We start from the raw sequence: 18,720 nt of genomic DNA, 5'->3' as shown, positions 1-18,720 counted from the left end.
GATAATAGTTTGAATTCAAAGACATTAAACATTGGAAAATGTACATTAAAATCAGTGTTTGCTGAAATGATCTCAATTTAGAGTGTTACACTGGCCTTCTGTCTCCCGTGCATCATGAGAAACTGAATGGGTTTGCTTTCTAATGAATCAAAAATCTATACAGCATAAAGTCTGGAATCATTTGAATGGCCAAATGAAAAGTTTCTGTTGTTCAGTCAGAGTTCAGGAGGTGGTTCTCACCTCCAGTAGTTCATCTCCCACTCCGACCCGACCGTCTGCAGCGATGGCCCCGTCTGGTTTGATCTCGGACACGTACACGCTCATTCTTCCACGCGCTCCCTCTCTGTTTCCTGACAAACACAGTCCCAGTCCAGAGCTGTATGAGCCACAGTCCAGATCAAACATGAGAAGCTCTCCAGGCAGACTGCCATACCTCTGCTGCATACGGCCTGCTAACACACACACAAACATGTCAAAACATCCAGACCAAACAATACAGACACATTAGTGGACACACCAATGGAGGCATTGACTTGTACTCTGAGCTAAGGATATTTTTGATTCCCTATGATTTACTCCTAAGGCTACTTTAAACCTTTCTGCATTTCTGCAAACAAAACTGCAAGCGGTTTTCCTCATGTGGACGGTTCCCTGCTCCTCACAATGTAGGAGATTTCAGGTTTGACTGTCTTTAGGGGACATTTGGTCCCCGTAGTGTAACACACACACACAAACATACTCCAGTAAGAGTCTTGCTCCTGCTCGCTGTGGTGGTGTGAAGCCTCTTCTGGCAGGGGTGGTCTCTCTGGAAGCGTCTGCTCTCCATCTGTTTCTGTGTTCACTGGCCTAGAGGGCCGTTTCAGGACGGGAGGAACTGAATGTGGAGGCTTCCCCAATTTCCAGTCTTCTGTACGCTACAAAAGCAATATGAAGAGAGATTATATTCTTCAGAAAATGCATTATTTCATCAGTTCTCTTAAAATTTCAACAGTATAAGCACAAAAAAATCTGACAATTTAAATGTTATTTCTTGTTAATAAATGCTGACGCAGCAATTTAATTTCTGCAAAGAAACATTGTAAATACATTCTTTTTTTCATTAAAAAAACATGTATAGAAAAAACAGCCTTTATTAGATTCGTGTCACCTCATGGATCAGGAAATGTTGTTATTTACCCTTCTGAAAAAAAGTGCTCGCTTAACCACATTTCAAAGACAATTTAAGTAGCCTAATTATGCAATTATAAAGCTGTAATACTTAAGTGGGTCAAAAAGCACTCTAAAATTAAGCTAATTGCATTTAATATAAATTTAAACTACATTTTCATTTAATTGCGATTAACACAAGTGTTCCAAAATATTACAATTAGTTCACACTTAAGTATCGTTATTTTTCCTGTAAAAATATTATTATATATTATTATTATTCCTGTAAGTAAATAAGTATTTTTGTTAAGTATTCTTAAGAGTACTTCTTTTTCACAAGGGTAGTGTTCAGCATGCAGATAACATGTAACTTATATACATATATTAGATTATTGCTATGCAAACACACATTACAGACCTTAAAGGGAATGGGGCTGAATGGGTAGGTTGGGGAGAGATTATTGGGGATCTTGGGATCCTAAAGAGGAGATAAACTCTCATATTACCATATACATATCCTATACAAGACACTAATGATACACACTATAGCATAAGCAGAATATTACCTGATGATTTTGACAATTTGATTTTGACACATTGTCATCTTCAGCGCAGTTGCCAGAGGCTGAAACCTGGGCATAGAAAGGACATTTGATGTACTCATGTTTTGTCTTGTCTATTGTATATTCTAGCACTGAGCATGAGTGTTTGTGGAGGGATAATGTGTGTGAATGTGTGTCTCTGTGTTACCTGAGGACTCTGCACTAGTAGCTCTACTCTGTCTCCTGCCTGACGAATGGCCTCAACGGCTTCTTCATGAGTGAAATCACTCACATCTACACCTTGAACCTGCCAAAACACACATTAAAAATGCAATGTGTGAAGTTCGTTCTCCCGAGTCTCTCATTCCTTTCAATACTTCTACTTTCAAGTTAACCAGTTTGCCCCAGATTTACTTGAAACTAATCTTGTTATCTAGTTTATTTAGGTCAGAGTAGGAGTGATGCATTAGCTTATTATGACCAGCAGATGGAGATCATTATACGTCACCCAATTCCCATCACTGTTCATCAACACTAACTAGCCTCAGCCTCATGCCGTCTGATGAATATTTCAAGCGCACAGTAAAATCACCGATTCCAATCTGACTATCTGAAGTTTACTCTCAAGTTGTTTCAAACTTGTATTATTTTCCTTTCAAAAATCTCCTGGCCTGACCTTTTCAGTGTAATGAAAGTGAATGAGAACTGGGGCTGTCAAGCTCCAAAATAACAAAAAAGGAAAAAAAGAAGAGAAAAAGAGTAGTTATTACAGAAGTATATACACATTAAGAGAATATATTTAAGGTGACGTTGTTACAGTGTAATTACACATTAAGTTAGGGTTTGGTTTAAGTCTAGTTGCTTGTAATTATGCACACTGAAAAAATTAAATGATCAATAATTTGTGACAACGCACAGTATGTTTTTGCATTGCTTTAACTCATCAAAAAAAGTAAAGCAATTTTAAACTTTTTTAAGATTCAACGAATTGTTCAGTTTTAATGTCATTTAATGTCATCCAAGTTGATTGTACTTAAAAATCTAAGACAGCAACTTTGTTTTACAGTGCTTAATTTACTGTTATTATTATAGTAAGAACATGTAAAGTGTAACTACACCATCAAATAAAGTGCTACTTAAGTGATAATTATTTTTTTAATTGAATTTAACATTTTAATTAAATGAAGATGTATTATAATTTGAAGTACGTCTTTATATGTAATTTCATAATTAGCCTACTTCAATGGACTTTATACACAGCTGCACTACTTCCTGAACTTTAGCCAGCTCCTTTGTTTCCTGTCTGGCATTATTGGACAAACTGATTAATCCAGGTGTGCCTGACCAACAACAATAATCAGACACACCTGGATTAATCAGTTTGTCCAATAATGGCAGACAGGAAACAAAGGAGCTGGCTAAAGTTCAGGAAGTAGTGCAGCTGTGCATAAAGTCCATTGTCTCTGAAATACTGTCGAGCATATGTGAATTTCTTTTATGCCAAAAATCATTAGGATATTAAGTAAAGATCATGTTCCATGAAGATATTTAGTACATTTCCTACCGAAAATATATAAAACATTTATTTTTGTGAGTGGATGCAGCACAATCGCCAACACAAATGGACAACTTTAAAGGTGATTTTCTCAATGTTTAGATTTGTTTGCACCCTCATATTCCAGATTTTCAAATAGTTGTATCTCGGCCAAATATTGTCCTATCATAACAAACCATACATCAATGGAAAGCTTATTTATTTAAAAAAAAGGATTAAAACATACTTATTTAAAATGTAGCCCAAGTAAAACTTAATTTGACATTACGAAATTCACACTTTCCAAAAGTGTACTTGAGTGCAGTAAGAAACAGTCATGAAGTCTATTCTCTTTAAGGATATTTAAGTGGCTTTTTGAATTAATATTACATTATCTGCATAACACAGTTTTTGTAAAAAAAAAATACTTTGATTGGAAGTACAGTACAAGCTCACATTCAATACATGTAAGTGCATTTCATCAGATAACTGAGAATGTACTTTTATGATATCTTGCATCCTTTTAACTACTTGGCAGCCCGAGTTCTCATTTACTTTCCTTTTAAGAGTGGTCAGAATAATAATTTTTTTTTTTTTTGGTGCAGGTTTGGAATGAGGCAGATATTATATTATATTATATCAGAATTATATCAGAATTATTTTAGTTGAATCATACTTTAGTCATCTTGAAATTAAAATGGACAATTCTTATTTTTTATGGAAAACGGAATAATTTTTTTATAAACAATTTGTCAGTGCACATAATTTTATATATATATAAATTCATGTGCCCTCAAAATCTTTAATTAAAATAACTTCCCCTCCCTCTTTCAACCACATCTCTTTTCTTCTCTGATGACGAGTTTACTGGCACGAGTGCGGGACATCCTGTCACTCATATTAATAGGATATTAATTATATTCTGCTTTGTGTGTTGGGTAAGACTTTATTTTACAGTGCCCTTGTTATACAGGCTACATGTGCATATTCATAATTACAAGCAACTAAACCTAAACCAAACCTTAATCCTAACTCTAACCCTGTAATAAGTAAATGCTGTTAATAATATTACTCAAATAAACCTTAAACTAAAATGTTTTGATTTACATCTGAGAAATAATTGGTACTTTCAGAGTTCTTCTGATCACAATTCTTTTCTGACAATTTCTTCAATGTTTTTTGTACAAATAGACTGCTGTGTCATTTTTTGAGCAAGTTTTTTTTCCTGTTATTGGTATTTCAGACATTTTCTTCTTGTCTAGAATAAGCACTAAAGTAGAGCAGACCAATAGTTAAAAGCTACTCTTTAATAAAAGCACACGCACATGTAATGGAGGCCAGCTAGTAGTCGCTGTGCGAGTAAACCTCACTCCTCTGATCTCAATAGGCGCTCTAGCGACAGACGCTAGAGGCTGCAGTCTTTAGCCTCCTTGTTAGAATGCCTGACTCTCATGCCAGAGACCCGCATGGAGCGGGGTGAGAAGGACCCGGGTGGAGGGGTTACATTGGTGCCGTGACCCGGATGGGAGTAAGGTTTAGGGGGGTGAGTGTAACGGAGGGCAGATAGTAGTCGCAGTGTGAGTAAACCTCACTCCTCTGATCTCAATAGGTGCTCTAGCGACAGACACTAGAGGCTGCAGTCTTTAGCCTCCTTGTTAGAATGCCTGACTCTCATGCCAGAGACCCGCACGGAGCGGGGTGAGAAGGACCCGGGTGGAGGGGTTACACACACACACACACACACACACCTGAAGAATTCTGTCTCCTTTCTTTAGAGTGCTGTGGTGTGCAGCTGGACTGTCCTCGGCGATATGTTTTATGAAGATGCCCCGTCTCATTTCTCCATTGCTCAGTCGACTGCCCATACCACGACCCCCCACCACACTGAAGCCGAGGCACGTGCCCCCAGCCCTAAATAATGTTACTCTAGGACACAGGAAAATATCCCCATTACACACGAACATACTAAATGTGAATGCTGCACTGTTTTGTTATTTAATTGATACCTTCTAGGCTGACTCCATGAGCTCCGATCTTTCCCATGTGTCTCTTCTTCATCTTTTCGTCTGTTTTTTCCTCTGCCTCGTCTTTGTCCGTTCTCACTCTTCAAGGACGTTTTTTCATCCTTCACCTTTTCCCCCAGGCGTTCACTGTCCTCTCTTTGTTCTATTTGATGGTGGTTATCTATTATTTCATTGTCCTCTTCAGTTTGAGTCTTTCCATTTACTCCTTTTCCATCTACTGTACTTTGTTGTTCCGAAATGCATTCTCTAACACAAAGCAAAGATGCATTAAAACACCATAAGAAACAACAAAACATACAGAAAAAAAAAAAACGTAGATTCCTTACAGGGGTTCAAAAGGAAGGTTCTGTGAGAGCCGGGATTGGACAGTAGCTGTTCTGTGTATTTCCATTTCCTCTTTTGATTGGGCGTAGCTGGCTCTGTGCATGTCCAGGAAGGCAGCAGGTACGTACATCACACTAAAATACACCAAAACACACATGAACAAGCAAAAAAAAAAAATGAGTTCACTAAAGCTGCATTGATAAAAAAAAATATTTTTTTATAAATGTATACTTTTATTCAGCATGGATGCATTATATTGATCAAAAGAGGCAGTAAAAAATATATTTCATAGAATGTTCATGATTTCCACAAAAAAAAAAAAAAAAAAAATCAGCTTTGCCATCACAGGAGTAAATTACATTTTAAAATATATTTAAATCGAAAATTGTTTTAAATTGTAATAATATTTCACAGTATTATTGTTTTTACTGTATATTTGATCAAATAAATGCAGCATTGAGGAGCACAAGAGACTAAAAAAAGAAAGAAAGAAAATCAGACCCTAAACTTTTCTAATAAAAAATGTGTTTTATATTTTTATATGTGTGATTTATATCTGAACAAACTTATTTGTAACACTTTATAATGAGGTTCCATAAGTTACGGTTTGTTAATACATTAACTAATATTAACTAACAATGAGCATTTTAGTTCAGGTTAATTTACTAATGTTAACAAAAACAACTTTTGATTGTAATAATGTATTAGTAAATGTTGAGATTAACATTAACAAAGATTAATAAATGCTTTAGAAATATTTGTCATTGTTAGTTCATGTTAACTAATGTAGGTAACAAATGTTAAATTAAATCTGGTTGTTAAGTGTTACCAACTTATTTTGTGGAAATATCACTATTAAAAATAACACTATCTGTTTAATATTATATAATAAATGTTATTGTAAATATATTATAAATATTATAATCTTATGGTTATCTTGTGGTCATTTAAATTAGCTTTATATAAAAACAGAACTAGAATCAATATTACATTCTCATTTAGCCAAAGCCAGGTAAACACGTGTGTGTGTGTGTGTGTGTGTGTGTGTGTGTGTGCACCTGAGATCAGGTCCAATCAGTGAATGTCTGCGTAGCATAGCTCTGGCTTGTGCATTGGTCAGGTTGGTGGAAGATTCTCCATTGATGGCTGTGATTCCATCCCCCACTGCCAGTCTCCCGTCTTTACTGATCGACCCGCCATGAACCACAGAGCGGATTATGATGCCTGAACCATCCCTTAAAGCACTCACTGTCATTCCTACACACACACACACACACACACACGCACACACACACACACACACACACGCACGCACACGTTTTGTCACAAGTTGTCAAATGTATTTTGATTTTATATTTTTGTTCACTACCTTTAAAATCTTTGCTGTTTTTTTAATTTATTGTTACACTGTTTACATTTTACTTGTAAAATGCCTTGAATGCCTGTTTATAGGCAGGTTGCATTGTCACAAATTACCCCATATAGTGTAAAAAGGTCAATGTGCATCCAATAAACTGGATTTTGTTTTGTGGGCAGTAACAGTGGAAATCGCTAGACTATAAGGTATGTGCCTGTACAAAAATAGGCTTTCAAAAATAAACCTACCGGTACATTGAAAAATATTCACTGAAGTAAAAAGTGTGACAATCAGCCCCGGGCCATCCCATATGAGTTATTTTAAATCTATACGTATATCATAACCAACAAACGTGTGTGTTACAGTTTGACAGTGAGTGTGGGTGTGAGAGGGGAGTTTTAACCACATCAGACATTCCCTTTCTTTAAAACTACCAATGGAATATCATCATCCGCTAAATGTCATTTGCATATACCCCCATGAACCACTCAACTGTCTTACCGATTCAAACTCTCTTATTCAAAGCAATGTGAGCTTTTTTTCTTCTAGAAACAGTGAAAGTGTCGCTGCACCATGTAGAGTCAGTGCGTTTGAGAGGGTCTTAAAACCCCTCACTCACCTTTCATGACATTAAGTGGTGGCTTTGACTCAGTGTTGTATTAAAATCACAGCGTGTTGACCGTGTTCCTTCAACAATTCATTTTACGATTATTAAGCTCAGCTTATTTTCTACATAATGAACTTCAAACCATGCCGTTGACATCATTGTGGGTGTAAAGTGACTGGTTGGCTTTGTACTACATTTCAGCTGTAATAAATCTGTCCAAATTGCTCTCAATTTGAACAATGCACCATGCAAGCCTATTTTAAATATAATTTGCATCTGATTTATGAATAATTAGGAGTCCACGCAAAGAGAAAAGACAGGCAACATAAACAGACGTGAGAGCTAACATGCAAGGAAACACACACCAAACATGGAGACAACACTATGGTCGTAAAGAATTTGAGATTCATTGTTTTTATTTTCAATTTTGAACATCCATTTATCATGTTTTGTGTCTGAACAGTCAAATTACAGTACAATCATAGTGCGCTAGTTACAGCAGTGCACATCTGACCATGTAAAGCACAGCACAGGACAGAGAGATGACACAAGAGAACACCAGAACAAAAGACACAACACATCACGATTTATAATCTCTATTTCATCATTCAACATAAATGACTGACTCATAAATTACTGACTGTAACGTCAATTTAAAAATTTTTTTATATGAAACGGGATGCTGGAATTGATGAATTAAATAACACTCATGCAGAGCTCTGTGTCAAATTGGATGAATATTCATTGGAATAAATACTTGATCAAAAAGAAAGAAAAAGAGAAAGATCAAGTTTTAATGGGAAGCCACGACGTCTATATTCTTCGCTGAGCCTGCCTTATGATTTTGCCAATGATATGGTGCAGCTTTATAAACACTGCAGGGCTGAACAATTTGGATGGCCTGAGGCCAGTGTGTGCTTCGGGCAGCTGACAGTGACAGCACTTACCCTACTAGGACATGTATTCTGTGATTTATTTAACATCATTGTTGCAAATTCTGCTAAAATATGTCTCCAATGGAAAGTTATGGAGCTGACATTGATATAGTTTTGTTAAAATGGTAAGCAATTGATTTGTGAAAATCTTAGATGCATTAGTAAAAATGGGCTGCAGATTTTTAACAAATCACTGTGTGCCTTTATTTGTTGGTCAAAAATACAGTACAAACTGTAATATTATGCAATACAATTACAGTATTATTTAAAACAGCTGTTTTCTGTTTTAACATTTTAAAATGTAATTTATTCCTGTGCTGGCAAAGGCAAAGCTGAAATTTTTAGCATTATTACTCCAGTCTTTAGTGTCATGATCCTTCAGAAATCTTGCTGATTTGGTGCTCAAGAAACATTTATTATTATTATCAATGTTGAAAACAATGATGCTGCTTTATATTTTTGAGGAAACTATGATACGATATGAACTTTTTGAAGTATCAATGTTTCAGTAGCGTGTCAATGGATAGACAGAAAGCTCTCAGATTTCATTAAATGTTCTGAATGTTTCTAATGTTAGATCTTCATTTGTGTTTCCGAAGATGAACGAAAGTCTTACAGGTTTGGAACGACATACAGGTGAAACTCGAAAAATTTGAATTATGGTGCTAAAGTTCATTATTTCAGTAATTCAACTTAAAAGGTGAAACTAATAAATGATTATGGCTTACAGCTATGAAAACCTTTTCACAATATTCTAATATTGAATTTGGGGGTTTCAAAAGCTGTAATGTAATGTGAGTAAATGATGACAGAATTTTTATTTTTTGGGTGAACTAACCCTTTAGCAATATCTTACATTTCCTTATAATACGAATATATAAATAGTGTGGTAGGAACAGGGAAATAATGGCAAAAAACAAAAAAACTTTTGTTGAGCTCTGCAAAGCATTATGTATAGGCTACTTTGACTTGGCTGAAAACATCAGAATAAAAAGAGAGAGAAATCACTACTCTTTAAAACCATAAATACAAACATGCAAACTAAAGTACATGCTTAATAGCAAAATGATTATGCAAACCATCATATCATATACTAATACAAAATGTTACATCCCTACTTAATATAATGCATGTGTAATGTATTAAGATCCACACTCAGAGCTGCACCACACACACATATATAAACAACATCTATACACACATGCAAACACATGTTTTACAGGTCTCTCACAGAGTTCACTTCTCTGTGAAACATACTGAGGATGTATAAGAAGACAGACAGGAAGAGTGTAATGAACAGGGTTAACATACCCAGACTGGAGTTTCCCCTGACTACAGTTATGCTTCTCTCATAGCCACTTGTGGGGATGGAGACGGTTTTAGCATCAGCCTCCATCTTGCTGTTCTGACAGCGGGAATTTGTCTGGAACACAAACAGAGAAAAGCATCAGGCATATTTATTCAGTGAAATTGCCTATTTTCTTTTGCATATGCGATAAACGGAAAGCAAAAAGGATCTCTGGAGCTGCTAAGGACCCTTTTAAACATCTGTCCTTCAGCAATGCTTCATTTCCAGTGTTGAAAGTGCTTATTTAGTACACAAGCATCCAGATCTCGAGAGACATCCCAGGAGAGTTGGTGCCAGCGAATGTGTGACTGAATGACATTCATAGCAACAAGAACAATCCTCTGATGAGTAATTTCTTGCACTTTTTTTTTTAAAAGTCATCAACAGATGATGTCAGATACATTTCTTGTTGTCAAGACAAGAAACGCAATTTTCTAATGCTCACAAACTTCTACCAAATCCAATGCCTGGCTCAATGTATCAAACCCAGAACATAGCCAGGTTCCAAAATGACCTCTTGACAAGGGCCAAATACAAGTAATATGCATTTGGTAAATATGCTAACATTAAAAATGTTGGTGTCTGTAAGACTTTTTAAAAGGTTTTTCAAAAACGTGTCTTCACTAGGGCTGCATTTGATTAAAACACAGTAAACATTAAAAACAGCTATTATTGTTTAAAAACGTAATAAATTATTAAATTGTTCATTTATTACATTATTGAAAAATAAACGGATGAATACAAAAAAAATACACTACTGTTCCATTTGTTTTTGTTTTTGAAAGTAGATTATTTTGCTCACCAGGCTGCATTTATTTGTTCTAAAATACAGTAGAAACAGTAATATTAGAAAATACTTCACAATAAGGTTCATTAGTTAACATGAACTAAGAATGATCAATACTTCATCAGCAAAAATTAATATTAGGTCATATTAATTTTAACATTTACTAATATGTAATTAAAATCAAAGTGTGTATTTGTTAACATTAGTGTATGTGAACTAACTTTTTTAACTAACATTAACAAAGATTAAGAAATACTGTAACAAATGTTTTGCTCATTGTTAGTTCATGTTAGTTAATACATTACAATAAGGGTTATTAGTTAACGTGTTACCAAAATATTATCACAAATAAAACAACTGGTTTCTATATTAATATATTTTCAAATGTAATTTATTCTTGTAATAAGCTGAATTTTCAGCAGCCATTACTTCAGCCTTCAGAAATTATTCTAAGATGCTGATTTGGTGCTCAAGAAACATTTATTATTATCAATGTTGAAAACAGTTATGCTGCTTAATATTTTTTGTTGAAACGGTGATACTTTTTTTCCAGGATTTATAATGAATAGGATGAACAGAAAGTTCAAAAGTATCATTTGAAATAGTTTTTTTGTGACATTAAAAAAAGTTTTTACCGTCATTTTACTTTAATGCACACGTCGCAAAAATCGCACTGACTCCAAACTTTTGAATGGTAGTGTATGTACACAATGAATTAATATGGTAACAATATACAATAACATTAAATTTGTTAACATTAGTTAATGCATCATGTTTCATTAACTAACAATTAACATTTTTATAGCCTTTATTAATCTGGCTTAATGTGATTTAGAAATATGATTGTTAATTTTTAATTCATGCTCGTTTATAATACATTAACCAATTAATAGATCTTGAAATGTTAAAAATGTATTAGTAGATGTACAAATGATTAATAAATACCATAAAAGCATTCTTTTATATTGATAGTTTATTATAAATATTGCACTTATTCTAATGACTTCTGAGTTTATCTGCTAATTTTCTCTGATTAATTTGTGCTCACTCACTGAGTGTACCCGAGCGTACTCGAAGCATAATTCTATGTTCGTACACGCAATGTTAAAGATGTTGCAACTGAGTAAAGAGAACGCAGATAGTGCTCTGCAAAGTGTGTGGTCCTAGTTGACAGTCGTACATGTTCATCAGAATGTGCATCTTTATCGACTGCTGAGTCTGCATTCGAACCGGTTATTTTTGATGGAACAGTGTCATTTGACGTGTCGATGTCTGAAGCCAAACCGGTCCGCATTCCTGAGGGATACGGGGTCGGCTCAGTCGTTTATTTTAGAAAGTGTAATATCCTTTTCTACCCATACTAGCTGTGGGGCTGATGTACTAATAAAAGGAATTTATCTGGGCAATGTTAAAAGTTCCCCAGCACAATGTATTTTTAAAGTCTGGCATGTCAAGTTGGCTGTTTGTGCTGAGTTTCCTGTTGAGGGACTGAGCACATGGCTGTCTTTGTTTGTGTTGGCCATGTGCTCTTGTCCCGCCTCCTTGTTTCCCGTTACCACGCCCCCTTGTTTAGTCCACTTCTAGTCCTCGTTTCACTAATTGTGCGAACCTGATCCTCGTGTGCTCTGGTCCCTTTATATTGTGCCTCTTTCCATCATGTCTTTGCTGGTGCCATTTGTGTGCTTTGTGGTGTAATCCTGTTTGCTTGCCTGTGCTTATGGTTAAACATCGGTCTTGTTCTAGTCGTGAATTTGATCGTTTCTAGCTCTAGTGTATCCTTTCATTCTTGTTTTAGTTAGTTTTTGCCCTTGTGAAGCCAAGTCTTTTTTTCTACTCTAGATTATCATCTCCAGTATCTAGTTTCTAGTTCCCTGTAAGTTTGTTCTTTTGTTTTATTTTTTGATTGCAAGTTTCAGTCATTTTATTCCTGCTTTTCTTTCGCTTCTCTAGTCATTGTTCTGTTCCAGTTTTTATTTGGCCATTTAATGACTCTCTTGTGCCTTTGCCTGTTTGTCTTGTTTATTGTGAGTCTTGTGTTTGTTCCTGCCCTACCTTGTGTCCTAAACTTTTCCTGGCCACTGCCTGGCACAAAGTCTGGATCTACTTCTGAGAGATCAAGCATCAAGCCTCGGCTTCCTACCCGGTCCTTCTCACATCGTGCCTGGTGCTGCCTCCCAAGCTGTCCTCTAGTCTGTTATCACCCAAGACTGGTCTCAGTGGTCATCCTTTCTGCCTGTCGTCGTGTTGTCTGCCCTGCCCTACTGGTTGAACTGTGTTGCACGTCTCACTCTCCTTATTGTTCTTTGTCTACAGTCCTGTTAATAAAACTTCCCTTCATGCTCATTCTGCGTCTGGTTCTCCTCTCTCTCTTGCAGTACCGTGACACTAATTGGTCGATCTTTGCTGTTTCCGACCTCCTTTTCTAGATAAATTACGGTTGCACAAGTGAATTCACATTTCGCCAAATTTAATGACAGATTGCCATCTTTCAAGCATGCAAAAACACAGTTGAGAAGTTGGACATGTTCATCCCAAGAATCCGAATAACAGACCAAATCATCGATCGAGGTAAGCATCACAATTAGGAACATTAAGTAACACTCTTGACATTAAACACTGAAAAGTCGCACCAGCATTCTGTAGTCCAAACGACATCACCCTATACTGAAGGAATGCATCAGGAGTAGCAAAAGCAGAAACTCCAGAAGCCTTCTCAGTCAGTGGAACTTGCCAGTATCCTTTTAATACATCAAGTTTAGTGACACATTTTGAATTTCCAACACGGTCAACATAATCTTCAACACGAGGCAACGGGAATGAATCGGGTTCAGTCAATACATTGACTTTCCTATAATCGGTGCAGAATCTGGACGTACCATCGGACTTGAGGACTAACAAACACTGGGAACACCAGGGACTACTACTGGGAACTGCTAAACCATGTTCTAACAGATACAGGATTAACTCTGTAAGCATTTTAACTCAGGGGCATGTGAGCCCTCCTACGTACTTCCGCTCAATTTTAATTTTCCTTCAGTGCTACGTCTGGGATTGTGGTATATTCTTGGGTTTTCTCCGGTCAATTTTTTACCGGTCCAATCAGCGAACAGAGGGGAGTGGCTGAGAACGATGACGTTGAGGTTGTGCGCTAGTTTGAGTCGTCAAAAGTTTGAGTGGCCAGACTCTCTGTACAAATGAAAAGTACGAAAGTCTGGTAAAACCAGGCTGTGAGGGCCTGTTAAATGTGATAATTTGTTGGACAGATTTTGTCAGTCAAAAGTAGTCGATCCCCGAATGCAACGTAACACGAGGAGAGTACAGAGTACTCCTAAAGCTTGTTTTCATATAGATTCTAAGTGTCTAAGTTATCATGCTTTTCATTGGAATTACAAGTTCATGACATTTCCTCATATGGAGTCAGTTCATTACGTTGCATTCGGAGATCGGTTACTTTTGACTGAAAAAATTCAAGGCACCAGAAACACTAAGTGAAATAATGAGTCGTACAAAACCTTTCTTTTTAGTAAACTGTGTACACAATCAATGTAGTCAATGCTCACGTTCATGTGTAGAGCCCCTGGTGATACTTCGAGCACAGTTTTATGGTGTGTCGAGTCTTCTTAGTGTTTTAAAAATAGCGATTTTGCTGCTATTATAGAAGTGCCCCAAGCATTCCCATTGAAAAGGCATTTTGAGCTAAAATGAAAATATGATCAATCTTAAAAGTGGCGTTTCCATTCTAATTGTGCTTTTACACGAAAGTTTGACTGGGGTAGATTACCAAAAAGAGCCTAGGTTCAATTTTAGCGAAGTTACCTTTTAAGGGAAGTAAGGGAGTGTGATGCCATTTCTTTGGCATATATTTTATCATAGGTTAAGGGAGTAAGGGAAGTTGTGTTGTATTTTTCTTTTGATGCGTTTTATTTATTTTAGGGAATTTAGAAGGTACTAAAACTATTTTTTGTTTGTTTGTTATTTTGGCCTTGTCCACTCCTGAATTTAATCCGTTTGTTTATGGTTTTTTATTAAATTTTTGTTAATAAATTTATGTGTTTGAACATTATCTTTGTGAGTGAGTGCACATTCATTTGTGTCACGGGCCACGGCTGGCCAAAAAGTTTCAGTCAAAAAGTTCAGATGTACTCTCAACAAGCCAATCAGACTTTCGTTCTTGAGTAAACCAAAACCATCATGTGAATAAGAGATGATGTCACACAAATCCTGTCAACAAATATCCTCCCCAGTTAAACCCTGGCAGCTAGAATGACCACACTAAATTAGGTCAGTGGAAAAAACAACAACTTTCTCTTTGGCCTACTAAGTGCTTAAGTGCAAATAATTAAAAACAACCAATGTTTACAAAATGGACGGCTGTGGGACACCACAATAGTCTATCATTTTGAAGTGGGAAATCTAAACTTTAGACTTTTTTTTAAACAACCAACAAATCTACCATGTTGAAGCTTGAAAAACAAATGTCAAGAGTCATTGTGAAAAGCAGCTGGTGGTCAGATGTTACGACACCACAGAACTGTTACGAAACAGATCACATTAGTATTATAATAAGTAAAGCAAATATGTAGCCCACCTGCAAATTGCTGTGCTGGTTGTTATGTTCTGAGTGGCAGTTGCCGGTTACATCTGCTCCTGTGTCCTGGGTGTCATTTTCCTGTCAATGACAATGCCATATTAAATCTCCCACTCAAAACTCTTGTTCCACTCAACTCTCTGCCTGGATACAATCACATATGCACTCTGCAGACTCTTAACTCCAAAAAGAAACAGAAAAGATGTTTCCCCAGGACTAGCTAAACCCGATTGCGGAGCCACGGGACACATAAACACAAATGCACCTCTTGTTTTAGGAGGCTGGTGTTAGAATTCAAGAGACATTAATTATTGAAAGATTCCAGTAATCAGAGACTCACGAGCCACAGTGACTGAGACCCGGTTCACAAAAGAGAGACTAAAAACAAAGTAGATCTAGACTAATAATACCAGAGCTCAGATCATAAACCGTAACCTGACTTGGAATATATACAAGATGACACAGGCAACACGGTGATATCATTCTAAAACAAATGAGAAAATGTCCAGTACATAAATAGAGTGCTTCTTCTGTGGGAACGTTGGATCTTTAAGAAATTAAACTCACATAAAACACAAACTTAAAACAAACTTTAATTGTCTACTATCAATGTCCAATAGTACATGAATGGTGAATGAAGTCACTTCCTGAAGTCATGTCCACCAAATCATAAATTACCATTCATTCTAAAGTGGAAGTGATGATGATGAAAATTACATAAGAATAAAAGGGCTGAATACTTTATCTAGCGAATTTCATAGCTAGCATTTTACGTATTTTACATACACACAATTAAATAAAACTAAAAATCTTCACACTAATTACAGCTTGATTGGAAACCAATAATAATAATAATAATTACTAACAAAATGAATAATAACAATAAATATTTTATAAAACATTACTTAATCTTTTACATTTGATTTTTAATCTTAATAAAAAATTATTTTAGTAAGAATATTTTACTTGATTTTTCATTACATACAAGTACAGTAACTTATAACTATTATATATTATTAAACTTATAATAATACTTTTATTATTGTGAAACTTATTATTGCAAAATTGGCTCCACAACTGAGGGAGACAGAGACAGACATAGTTTGTGTAAAAACAATTCATACAATACACATTTAAATGCTTTAAGTCTATTTTACTTTTTGTTATCATAGTAAAAAAAACATAATTCACCAAATAATAAACTTGAACCTAAAAGTGCTTGTAGTTAAAGAAACTGTAGTTTAATATACTTTTATACTTAACACTCGTTTTATAAGGCGTCAAAGAAGCCATTAGTCACTGATAACTGACGAATATGCCAATCATGCTGCAAATTATACATGTCAGATTGAATTCTCTTAATAAAACTTTACCTGCCATTCTATGATAATCTGGATGACATACAATATCTTGGATTCTAGGTTTCTCCTACACTGCCCAAGGTTGAGATTGTTGCTGTCTGGCTTGTGAATGGAGATACTTACTAGTAAGGGTTTGGTAACTCCAATGCGTACGGTGCCCAAAGCAGTGCTTTTCAGGACATGAACGGCCTGATCTAGACTTGCGTGGCTCAAGTCAGTCCCGTTCACAAACATCAACCGGTCGCCTGGCAACAAGCGGCCATCTCTCTCTGCCAAACCGCCTGCTACAAGAGAGCGGATCACTATCACAGTATGCCCTGGGTTCATGGGGTCCTGAGAGAGTTTCAGAAAGTGACAGCGCAAGAGAGAAAGAGAAGAATAGTAATAAATTAGGAGACACTGCTGCCATGTTGTTGAAGGATTTCAAACCAACTGGGACTCTCCAAAACCAAGTGATGTGCAGCTCATACTCTGCTGCTCTCTTGTTATTGTTGTACTGGTATATAAACACGCACACACACACATACCTGGTAGTCCAGTATACTGAATCCCAGGCCAGAATCGCCTTTCTGCAGCTCATAGACTTGAATTTCATTCTCCCACATGGCCTTATGGGATAGCACAGGAGCCTCTGTCTTCCATTTAGGAGTTCTCACAAATGAGTTCTGCTCGGCCTGTGAGAAAAAGTGCACAAATCAGTATTATTTTGCAATGAAACGTGTGGAATCATGTTTGCTCATTTAAAAAAGGAAAACGGTGTCAATTTATATTTAATGTATCTTTTTGTATACTACATGTTTCTTGGCAATACTTGATTCTGAGTGGTCGTTCAAGGCATTCTGCTTTCAGTAAGTATGATACTTTATTGGTGCTTTTTTTTTGTCCATCAAGTTTCAAAAGCTCCAGCCTGTATTTATTGTAATTCCTCATAAAATAATACCCAGTAAATGTTTTCAGACTTTGTTTTCCGTGTGTGTTCCACAGAAGAAAAACTTTAAAATAACTTTACATGTGCTTTAATAAGTGGCAAAAGATTATTAGAACATTATTTAAAACATACTGTAAAACAAAACTTTTAATTTGACATTAAGTGCACTTTTTAAAAGTGTACTTAAGTGTGTTAAGAAACATAGTCATGAAAGTGGTCTTTAATCTGCAAGAACATTTTTTTTTTAAATGTACCTTTAAGATTAGAAGTACACTATAAGTGCACTTTCCAAGCACACATTCTTTTTCACAAGACTAATAAGTTGCACAAGCATATACAGTTTTCTTTTAAATATCATGATGCACAAACACACACAGCAAACCTTTTCATTAAACTCTGCGAGCAGCTCCTTCAGGGTGAGTTGTACATCATCAGCATCATCATCGTCTTCCTCACTGACTGCGGGTGGGATGAGACGACTGCAAACCACACAAACATTCACAGGAAGTTCCTTCAGCAAGCACACGACTTCCTTGTGTGTCTCACCAATCAGAGAGAACCCGTTCACCTACAGAAAGAACAAACACATCAACTCGCTTATTCTGCTGAACTGATCCTCTGGGCTTTTCTACTGACAGGAATGGCTATTTTTAAGCAGCTGTGATGATTGATATTCATGTGCAGTCAGCATTGAATAAAGCGCTATGCATAAAAAAACAGAATGCAGAAAGGAAGATGAGCATATTTTGGTTATTATGCATGCATGCGTTAGCAGGGTTTATGATACGGGATTACAACAGCGTAATCTATAAACAACAGTATTATCTGTGTGTAATGCTTGTTTGACTTTGAAGTATAACCAAATATACATTAGCTTATTTTTCAGGTATATAAAGTCTATTGTGTTTGTATGGGTAAATATATGTGAAATATACTACATAACTATCTGGACATTCCCTTTTAATGATAATATTAAGCAAACCTCTATCAGTTCGTCTCCAGGCCGTATGACTCCAGTCTGTCCCATCGGACCCTCTGGCAATATAGAGCAGATATAGTGATGACCTTCCTTAGCCTCCAAACTCACACCAAGACCACCGCTCTCAATATATTTCTGTACCTGGGCCACCTGCACACATACATGATACAATGTAAATACAGTATAAACACATGGATAGATAGATAGATAGATGGATGAATAGATATGCGGCGACACACTCACAAATCTTAGCTGTGGAA

At 36.1% G+C, this 18,720-nt stretch overlaps 1 protein-coding gene across 1 annotated transcript in view; it reads right to left on the bottom strand.

The window, feature by feature from the left end:
- Positions 1-18,720, bottom strand: part of LOC307000818 (multiple PDZ domain protein) — a 42,839-nt gene that overhangs the window by 11,036 nt on the left and 13,083 nt on the right. Inside the window, exons 14-28 of the mRNA XM_079616694.1 lie at positions 18,464-18,610; positions 17,864-18,049; positions 17,081-17,227; positions 16,677-16,886; positions 15,193-15,273; positions 9,781-9,892; positions 6,629-6,827; positions 5,573-5,704; positions 5,229-5,492; positions 4,971-5,148; positions 1,897-1,995; positions 1,713-1,778; positions 1,565-1,624; positions 740-914; positions 241-452 (exon numbers count right to left, since the gene is read on the bottom strand). Of these exons, the coding sequence (XP_079472820.1) occupies positions 241-452; positions 740-914; positions 1,565-1,624; positions 1,713-1,778; positions 1,897-1,995; positions 4,971-5,148; positions 5,229-5,492; positions 5,573-5,704; positions 6,629-6,827; positions 9,781-9,892; positions 15,193-15,273; positions 16,677-16,886; positions 17,081-17,227; positions 17,864-18,049; positions 18,464-18,610 (2,268 nt within the window). The remainder of the gene's footprint in view (positions 1-240; positions 453-739; positions 915-1,564; positions 1,625-1,712; positions 1,779-1,896; positions 1,996-4,970; positions 5,149-5,228; positions 5,493-5,572; positions 5,705-6,628; positions 6,828-9,780; positions 9,893-15,192; positions 15,274-16,676; positions 16,887-17,080; positions 17,228-17,863; positions 18,050-18,463; positions 18,611-18,720) is intronic.

Source organism: Phoxinus phoxinus (genome assembly GCF_949152265.1).
Source record: "Phoxinus phoxinus genome assembly, chromosome: 6".
In the NCBI taxonomy this organism is placed as follows: domain Eukaryota; kingdom Metazoa; phylum Chordata; class Actinopteri; order Cypriniformes; family Leuciscidae; genus Phoxinus; species Phoxinus phoxinus.
The sequence above is the reverse complement of the archived record's forward strand: the minus strand, read 5'-3'. Positions and strand labels throughout refer to the sequence as shown.